Source organism: Scardinius erythrophthalmus (genome assembly GCF_964197995.2).
Source record: "Scardinius erythrophthalmus genome assembly, chromosome: 5".
NCBI classification, from domain to species: domain Eukaryota; kingdom Metazoa; phylum Chordata; class Actinopteri; order Cypriniformes; family Leuciscidae; genus Scardinius; species Scardinius erythrophthalmus.
This window is the reverse complement of record NC_138225.1, coordinates 19,100,281-19,110,437: the sequence shown is the minus strand read 5'-3', so window position 1 is coordinate 19,110,437 and position 10,157 is coordinate 19,100,281. Positions and strand designations below refer to the sequence as shown.

Sequence of the window (10,157 nt, the reverse complement as noted above, 5' to 3'; positions counted from 1 at the left end):
ACGGGCACATGACGAGAAACAATTGCCATGCCCACTTGTGAGGTGCCGGTCTATAGCCTGTATTTAACACACGGCTTCACAATAGTGCCTGACTTGCCAACGAATGTCGTCGCTGTCATTTGTCCTGTGTGGATCGCGTCGCGTGGATGGTATCTATGGGTAACCAACAGCAATGCCAGATCATTACTGCTACTGCTGCTCTGTTTCTGGCAGTCATTGGCATTCTTCTGCTCGTCGTACCCAACAATGACATCAAAGAGCCGCCAGAGTTTATGGTAATAACATTTTTCTTATTCGTGACACGCACACACAGGCTACACATCCAAAAGATGAAAAGGGAACACTTAAAATTCCCGCGACGTTTCGATGATCACGGTATAATAAGATCAAGAAAAAGAATGAGCTGCTTATCTGTATAGAACCCTATCGAACGTTTTCCGGTTGTGCAAACAATAAAGAGCGCTTCCTCTACTACATGTTTCACCTGGGTTTGTGTTGCTCATATAGGAGAGATTTTGAAGGGTGTGCTCAGAGAGATTCTCTCGCAGGTTGAGCACTGCACACGTGTTTGGTAGGTTCATGATGGAGCTCAAATATAATCCTTCTTTGTCAGTAGCCTATGTGGGGTATTTTGTTATGCTGCTGTTCACAGAGCAATATGCTTTAATTATAGGATATTAAATAAAGACAACGGGGTCAAATTTACGGGTTTCTAAGAGGGGTAACGGGTTTCTAAACGCTGCCTTGCAAAAACTTTAAAAAGTGTCCTGTTTGTAAGTGTCTAAGCACTTAAAGATAATGAAATGCATCTTTACAATTATTATTCATTTTATATTAACCACCCAGTCAGCATTTAAAAACAACAATAAAAGTTAAGTTTGCATTAGCCGGTGGATTTTCCATGTTCTTGCTGAGTTTATCTATATATGATGACAAAAAAGAACATTTTCAGAATGACAAGAACTCTTACGGAAATGATACTAAAAGTGAGCAATCGATGTATTTTTACCTTATGTCCCATCTTTGCCGAACAACATTTTTATTATCTATTTGATAGTAGCCTAGAGGGTGAGCTATAACTATTTCTCCAGCTATATGCTCTTTATTTGATTTATGACCCCAGTTTCTCTACACAGTTTTAAACACATAAAAACTCTTGTTCATATTGGCTGGATCCCATTGTTTGTGTTTCCCAGCCGTTTTGATTCAAAACCATACAGTGAGTTATTGTGTGTTAATTATCTGGAACCACATGCACACTGGAACCTCATACACACCTACTGTTAAATTGGTTAATAGGCCTACAGCATATTTTGACAATTCCGTTTAGCAGGGTAACATACTTTCGACATGCTGAACATTTGACTGATGGCAGAAACTGAGCGTTATGGAGTCAAAATGGCATAGAAATGCAAGCTTAAACATGTTTTGAGTCTCCCATTGAACTAAGAGCTGCTAGACAGTGCTATTATACTAAGCTAAAATGGCTGTATGCAAACTGTAGGCAAAGTCTGGAGAGCAAGATATGTAATTGGAAGAGATTATCAAGTTTTGCATGAATGAATAGAGTTAAGTCAGTGTCTTGTCCAAAATACACAATCCATTGGGAAGCCTGTTGCACAGGTGTGTGATAAAAGAAAGGGATGAAGGATTGAGGGAAAAAGAGAGAGTATTTGAAAGGCAGCTACAGAGGTGAGTCATGTTAGCTTGAATAATAATGTGCATTGTGAATAAGGAAGAAAAAGGCCTGACCAAAATAACTGAGCTTTTAAAGCAACAAGATGCAGCTAGTAGAGGTATAAAGTTAATTTGTCAGAAAACCTAAAGTGTTTATTCTGTTTTAATTTATGATATGATGTTATAATAAGCTAACCAAAGAGAGTGTAGTAGAATTATTTTACAATTATATCTGCGCCGCAGTGAAAACTATGTGTAATGCAGTTCCCACATGACATAGCTAATGCTAACATACACTCCCTGTTTTAGCAACACGAAATCCATATTTCCTGGGGCTGGTTGCGGCAGTTATGTGCAAGTTATAACTTAGTCCAGTTGTTGCGTAATTGAGGGCTAGATTACAATTACACACTTATCTAAAATGTAACCCTGCCTATAAGCAAAATATTAATTGAAGCCTCTATCCAGGAGTAATGCAGAATATTGGCAGAATGATAAATGACCTCACGTCAGACTTTAGTCATGCTGTTCAGTCCAGGTCTCAATACTAACAATATAAATACAATACATAATTGTACATTTTTGTTGTATTAGTATTTCTTTATTCACACTGATTAATCGTAGAAACAATTCCAGAATATTTATTATTTACACAATGAATTATACTATATAGACTTTAATGTAGCCTAATTTATGTACTGTTCAAAAGTTTGGGGTCTGTTTGAATGTTTTGGAAAGTATCTTACGCTCACCAAGGCTGCATTTATTTGATCAAATATAAGACAGTAATATTATATTATTACAATTAAAAATAGGCTTGCTGTTTTCTTTGTTGTTTAAATAAAAATGTAATTTATTCCTGGGATGGCTATGCTGAATTTTCAGCATCATTACTCCAGTCTTCAGTCTCACATGATCCATCAGAAATCATACTAATATGCTGATTTGGTGCACAGTTCTAGGAACATTTCTTATTATTGAGATGTGTTGAATACAGTTATATGCTTAGTGTTGAATGCGGTTGATTAATACTTAGGTCTTGAATGCAGTTGATTAATACTTAGTGTTGAATACAGTTGTGCTGCTTAAGATTTTTGTGGAAACCGTGTTGTTTTTTCAGGATTCTTTGATGAATGGAAAGTTAAAAAACAACATTTATTTGAAATAGATACCTTTTTTTAATACTGTGCATGTCTACTGTCATTTAATCAATTGAATGTGTAATAAAAAGTTGAGTTTTTATAAAAAAACTAAAAAATAAGAACAATTGTCCCATGTCATCTTTACAATACATTTATTTGTCAGGCTTTTTTTTTTTTTTTTTGTCAGGTGACTTGTGAATTCAATGTATGCATTTCGCCATTGTGTCTGTGTGCGCTTGTGTTCCCTGGAAAATCAAACTCTTATCTCTTGTGTCACAGGTGTTTAGTTATAGATTAATTTTTTGCTGTTGTGTTTGTTTTCAGTATGGAATAGTCCTGGATGCTGGATCCTCTCATACGGCCGTGTTCATCTACAAATGGCCTGCAGACAAGCAGAATGGTACCGGCATTGTCAGTCAACACAGCGAGTGTCATGCAAAGGGTGAGTAGACACTAATAAATGGCTTGTGATGTTCCTCATTTGAAAGTCCTTTTGTATAAAAACGTCTGTTATGAGACTTAACGTCAGCAGATAAAGTTGAGGATGTTAGATAAGGAAAAGAACAGCACAATAGGGATGTGAGACTACTAAAACCATGTGCAATGCCTTGAACTACAGGGTTTCGTCTTCATTTTATTCTTTTTTAGAATTTACCCACATTGGTTTCAAAATATATCACATTTCTCAAAATTCACTTCCCAGACAGATATTACAAAATCCAAACCACAAAGTCAGAAGTTTTACTTTATTTATGAATGTTTTGTAATGAAGTTCTTGATTTTGTTTTTGAGAGAAAGAGAATTTGGACCGAAATAGGACATACCCGAGAGTGCTGAATATGCACACATTGTTGCTCACTTCCTGTTTTGTGGTTGTGCCCTTTTAAAAGTAAGAGTTGCCCCTTTACAATTTCATCACTTTTGAGTCTCCAACTCAACTCTAAGGATCTGACAATCACAGAATCAGGATGTTAAACTCTTAGTACCCTGAAAATATTGCTGATTAGCAATGTTCTATGGAAACATCTGGAATAGACACACAAAAAATATCTGGTTGCATTTATGGTTGTCAAGGATAGTTGCATATCAGGCAGTGAAATAGGAACCGATAGTTCTACCAGAAAGACTCGGGAGGCAAAATACCGAAACAAGTATACATTTATTAACAGCCCAGCAAGCAAGTTTTATGATATAAAGTTCTTTGGCGTAGGCCCCGTCCGTAGCTCGTAACTCAGACATGTGTAAATACCGATCTTTTATACTACAAGTATTAGAACAAGATTGGATAGATGAGAAGGTAATAAGTGACGTAACATTTGAGTCTTCCTGGGAGAACTTACGCTAAAGCTTTCATTTTTTATGAACTCTGCGTGGGCATACTTCTTAAGATAATCTATGACTCATTTCAGATATCCAGTGTCATAACCCCTCTCTTCCTCTATCACTTTCTCCAATCAGGAGGCGGGATCTCCAGTTATGCAGGTGTCAGAGGAGGAGCAGCCCGTAGCCTTGAGGAATGCATGGAAAAGGCTATGCAGGAGATCCCAAAGTCGAGACACAAACTCACTCCTGTGTATCTCGGGGCCACAGCAGGCATGAGACTACTGAAGTGAGTCCGAAAGCTCACAGCTTTGTGCCAAAAGATTTTTTAATCACTAATGACAAAATTATCATTCAATAGGGACAGTATCTATATCCTTTATAACTTACCTCATATAACTTGCCTTATATATGCTACCGTTTTTAAAGACATTAATACTTTTGTTCAGCAAGGACACAATTGATTAAAAAGTGACAGAAAAGAAATTGCTCTTTTTATTTTAAATTCATCAAAGAATCTTGAAAAAAAAACAAGTATCATAGTTTTTTCAAAATTATAAAGTAGCACAACTTTTTTCAACATTAAAGGTGCTCTAAGCGATGTTGGGTGACGTCACTTCTTGTTGACAAACAGTATTGTCAAACAAAACGGAGGCTAGCTCGACCCTCCCTCCTCCTCATCCCGTCCCCTCCTTCTCCCTTCCGTGCTTCCTGAAACATTAATGAACCATTTAGAAAAAACAAACTGGATTTACCCACCTGTCCAGCAAAATCAGAGCCACCTGAATGTCGGCGGAGTTCTCACCACCTTTTGAATGCTTTTCCGATGTAAAGTCGGGACTTCGCACTCCTTCTCCTTTTCCCTAATCTTTGTTATTTGTTTATCGGAACGTCGTCTCTTTGGTCGTGTGTCGGCCATATCAAAATTCTCAAGAATATACCATTTTAAAGGGGGGGTGAAATGCTTATTTTCACTCAATCTCCTGTTAATCTTGAGTACCTATAGAGTAATATTGCATCCTTCATATCTCCAAAAAGTCTTTTGTTTTATTATATTTTTAATTGAAAGACTGACTGTACCGAGTCTTTCCGGAAAAAAACGAGCGGGTGGGGGCGGGCCATGTGGGCGAAGCTAAAGCTGCACTAACGCGCCGAGCTAACAACACACAGAGACATTTGTTCAACAGTTTTACTCACCGTTCCAACGCACGACCGCGAACCTTTATCATTGTGACTGCTCAATCCTTAAGCATTAGATGATCTGCAAATCCGTCGATCTGGCGTTTGTTTATAAAACAATCATCGTCGAAATGCAGGGAACAACAGTCTTACACAACTCCGTTTATGCTCAGGAAAACAAACTCCATCCACGGGTTCCTTAACGCTGGGTTCTTTGGGAATCTGTGCAGGGTTGTCTTGCCCTGGCAACCAAAAACACACTTCTTTGGTGACATTGACTTCCCAAAAGCCGGGCAGGGCGCTTTGATGGCGAACTGCTTTCACTCTCTTGCTCTGGTTTACGAGTGCGCGCGCGCGATCTTACCGGAGAAGTGCCCTTAGGACCCATATAAGGAAATTCCGCTCTATCTTACGTAAGACAGAGCCATACTCGAAAAAAACTTTCCGAAACTTGTGACAAACCGGAAGGAGTATTTTTGTTCCAAAAATACTCCTTCAAACGTACAACTTAGTTTTTTAAACTTTGTCAATGTTTAGCATGGGAATCCAACTCTTTAACAGTGTAAAAAACTCAGTATGCATGAAATAGCATTTCACCCCCCCTTTAACGTTAGTCGTTGTTAGGACATCTCTCCTCTAGCTAACTTCCCTCTTCATGCTTCTCTCTCCTCCACTCCCCACACACCGGTTATTGGCTGGAACACTGTTTGTTATGTTTCGTGGTCCAGGCTGGGCCAGTTTGTTTTTCTTGCCATTTGTGGAGCCTGGGCTGTATATAGAGACTGCGTTTTTTTACAGTGTGTTCAGGGGACAGGCAGTTAGCAGATAGTGAGGAGATGTTTGCTGGATGTGACAAAAAATGTTTTGGCCTAAAAAACGTGTGACATCGCTTAAAACACCTTTAATAATAAGAAGAAGTGTCTCTTGAGCACCAATCAGCATATCATAATGATTTCTGAAGGATCATGTGAATCTGAAGACTTTGCTTTGCCATCACAGGAATAAATTACATTTTAAAATATATACAAATAAAAACATGGATTTTAAACTCTAATAATATTTTACAATATTATCGGTTTATTTATTTTTAATAAATAAATTCAGCCTTGGTGAGAATAAAACACTTCTTTCAAACACATTAAAACAATCTTACCGCCCCCAAACTGTTGTATGTATACAAAGTCTACATTGTTCAATTAAACACTGCAGGATAAGTTCTGATTTTGAAATGCAAGTATAGAATAAATTGTATTGAAAGTGAAAAATTCATATATTTCTGTCGTATCACACAGTATTTCTAAACCCAAAGAGTCAGATGAGGTTTTGAAGGAAGTGGGAGACAAACTAAAGACCTACCCATTCAGCTTCAAAGGTGCCACTATTTTAAGTGGACAAGAGGAGGGAGCTTATGGATGGGTCACAGTCAACTACCTGCTTGAGAACTACATAAAGGTATATGGTTACTTAGACATATTGTGAATCTCACAACATCTGAATGTTCTTTAATAAAGGTCTGTTTTCTCTTTCATTTCTCTAGTATGGTTTTGTGGGTCAGTGGCTGTCTCCAGGCAGAGACACTGTTGGTGCGCTGGACTTTGGTGGAGCTTCTACTCAGATCACTTTTGTGACTAAACAAACAGTGGAGAACAAAGACAATCTGATGAAACTGAGGCTGTACGGACGAGACTATCAGATTTACACTCAGAGTTTTCTGTGTTATGGCCGAGACCAGGTCTTACTCAAACTGCTGGCACATCTGATCACGGTTAAGTGCAAACGTTTAGATTAGTTGTTTAAATTACCATTAGACAAGGTGATTTGATAGTATTTAGAGTATAATATCTGATGTTTACTCTTTCTTTATGTGTCTTTTAGACTCAGGGTTCAGACAGCTCCATAGTCCATCCCTGCTATCCCGCAGATTACAATCACTCCATAAAGCTGGGCAGTGTGTTTGACACTCCATGCAATAAAAGACAAACTCCCTATAAACCTGATGACAACCTGCAAATAAAGGGCACTGGAAACTACAATCAATGCATGGGAAACGTTTCTCGTCTCTTCTCCTTTGACCGCTGTTCTTATTCCAAATGCTCCTTTGATGGAGTCTTCCAGCCAAACATAACTGGGAACTTTATGGTAAGAGTTTCTAGAGTGGATAATTTAAATGCATTCAGTTGAATTTTTTATTTTTTTTAATATTTTATCAACCGGCATAATATGAAATTTGTTCCTTCATCTGCCTTAGGCAACATTAATGTCTTTACTGGTGGGGGATGGTTGTGGCGATGTGTAAGCAGCTATTAAGTGGGACAGCTCAAAGCATTAAAATAAATCATAAATTCATCTTCTGGGCACTCGAATGTCATTATTGCATGTGTCATTATTATGATTACGCAATCTCTCTGTCTCTCCATCACCATTCTCTCTCTTTCTTTTTCTTGCACAGGCATTTTCTGCATTTTTTTACACCCATTCCTTTCTTCAGAAAGCTGCAGGCATCACCATCACATCTCCAGCAGATTTAGAGGACGCTGTCCGTGTCGTCTGCAACATGAGCTTTCAGGAGGTACCACCCTGTTGAGTTCGTTTTGAGCCCTGCTATTCTTAGATGGCTTTCCCCTTCCCCTTCCCCTTCCCCATCTCAGCAATCGACCAATGATTGAGAGTCTCAGGTTCTCAGAATAAGAGAACTTGCTTTATCCTTGAGGATAATATGTACACAGTTTTTTTGTTCAGTTAAATAATTATTAGCAAATTAAGCAATATTGAACTTCCTGATATGTTGATCTATTTAGCCTAGTTTATTAAATGACTTTCAGATATTTCCCTTGGAAGAGGTCTGCAAAGTTACACAGCACAAAATCAACTCCAAAGTCCTTGAAACGCCTCGATTGCAGTCTTGAGTTTTCATCTTGGAACGTACACTCACAGTATTCCTCATTTAAATAATTCCTGCCCAAGGCATGTGCGAAAAGAAAAGAAAAGAAAAAGACGAGACCTGGTTGAGTTGCGTTAGTAGTCTGTTGAAACACAGTTCAAGGGATCGTGACATATCCGAAATGTTGTTGTTTTTTACATTCGAGCATGAAAACCTATTCTAGTAGAGTATTCTTTGTAAAGTAAAGTATTTGACATCTTCCACTTAACTTTCTCTCTCACTCTCTGTGTCCTAGATGTCAAATATGGATCGGGATCAGGGAACCCGTCTGAAGGACTACTGCGCAGTCTCTGTCTTTGTACAGGTGCTCCTGGTCAATAGATATGGTTTTGATGATCTCTCCTTCCCACACATCTTCTTCCAGAAGAAGGTAACAACACGTATTTGCAAAAAATGTACTCTATTTACTGTTCCCCATTTTAAGTGCACAACATTTTTTTTTTACATAACCAAGCCCTATTTTTTAAACTCCTTCCCTCCAAACATGTCATATAAAGAGCACTTTTGACTGTCCAGTCGAAATCAAGTACTAAATATTATTGTATTTTTATTTATTTATCTATCACATTACAGAAGTAAAATGCAAAAGCTGTTTCATTTCATTCAAGCTTTATGAATAAATGGCTCTCTCTAGATCAAGAAAATGTCAACATGTTTCTTTGGTTTGCAGGCGGGAGACACATCTGTCGGCTGGTCCCTTGGCTACATGCTAAGCTTGAGCAACCTGCTGCCTGCTGAAAATGTGTTACTGAGAAAAGCACTGAGCTCAGGCACCTGGAGTGTTCTGATCCTCCTCTTTTCGGTCCTTCTTATTATGGCGCTATTTTTTCTGTTGCGAGCCGTCCGTAAGAAAGAAAATGATAATGTAATTTAATAATGAATGAGTTATATTGCTCCCTGTGTACATCATTATGCAATGCCCCTAGCAGAGATACTTCTGTTTACAGTACACTGAAAACAATAATGGTGCACAAAGTATTACGTTCAATCAACATTTCAATAACCTATTTGTTATCAAGCATATTTGATACAAATGATATTTTAGAAGAGACATTTTGCGTAAAACATGACACGTGCATGATGTTATTACGGCTTACTAATTTTGTTACTGAACTTAATCACTGTCTTTTCATAATGTTGAATGTATGTTTTTTAGGTAAGATTGTGTGTTGTGGCTTAACAGCATATAATTAATCATATGTTCTTTTTTATAAAACCTTTTAGATTTAGTTGTGAGCTATGCTTTTTTTTGATATGTTTGTGTAATACAAAGTCAAAGGCACTGAAAACATTCAAAATGGAAAATCTTGAAAATGTAGCTTTGCAGATACAAGAATGAATTAGAAAACTGTACTATTGTCTGCTTCTATTACTGCAGAATCAATGCTTTTGTAATATTAAATAGGTTTATGTGTTTAGTCTGTTTACTCATTTTTCTGTGAGAGATTCTGTAGATAACTAACATACAGGTAACAAAAACAGAACGCTAAATGTTTTGGGATTTTAGTCCGTATCTGTTAGCTTCAAAGCATATGCTAGCGTACTCCTAGTCCTCAATATTGCGCAATATTCCTCAACAACAATGAGGAACATTGCCTGTCCTCCTCTTCCCCACTCCTCCCCATTGTTTCCTGTATCCTGTTTCCTGTATTGTTTCCATTGTGCTATCTAATTAAGGAATAAAAGGCCAAAAATATAACTTTAAAAGAAAACCGAAAATTCTTTATCCACAGACTTTTTGGATTATAGTTAAATTCTTTAATGTTCCCCTCTACTTTTAAGGGGGGGGGGGGTGAAATGCTAATTTTCACTCAATCTCATGTTACTCTTGAGTACCTATAGAGTAGTATTGCAACCTTCATATCTCAAAAAAGTCTTTAGTTTTATTATATTTATAA

At 37.6% G+C, this 10,157-nt stretch overlaps 1 protein-coding gene across 1 annotated transcript; it reads left to right on the top strand.

The window, feature by feature from the left end:
- LOC308691112 (ectonucleoside triphosphate diphosphohydrolase 2-like) lies at positions 1-9,677 on the top strand. Its single transcript, XM_081366021.1, has 9 exons — positions 1-275; positions 3,144-3,261; positions 4,278-4,428; positions 6,611-6,770; positions 6,856-7,083; positions 7,194-7,457; positions 7,768-7,887; positions 8,495-8,629; positions 8,930-9,677. The coding sequence occupies exons 1-9, from the start codon at positions 147-149 to the stop codon at positions 9,131-9,133; spliced, it is 1,509 nt and encodes a 502-aa protein (XP_081222147.1). The 5' UTR covers positions 1-146; the 3' UTR covers positions 9,134-9,677.
- Positions 9,678-10,157: the final 480 nt, after the last annotated feature.

Coding starts and splice junctions, on each gene's coding strand:
- LOC308691112 (XM_081366021.1), top strand. CDS start 147: ATGGTATCTATGGGTAACCAACAGCAATGCCAGATCATTACTGCTACT. Junction 6,771..6,855: donor TGCTTGAGAACTACATAAAG/GTATATGGTTAC, acceptor TCATTTCTCTAG/TATGGTTTTGTGGGTCAGTG. Junction 7,458..7,767: donor ACATAACTGGGAACTTTATG/GTAAGAGTTTCT, acceptor TTTCTTGCACAG/GCATTTTCTGCATTTTTTTA.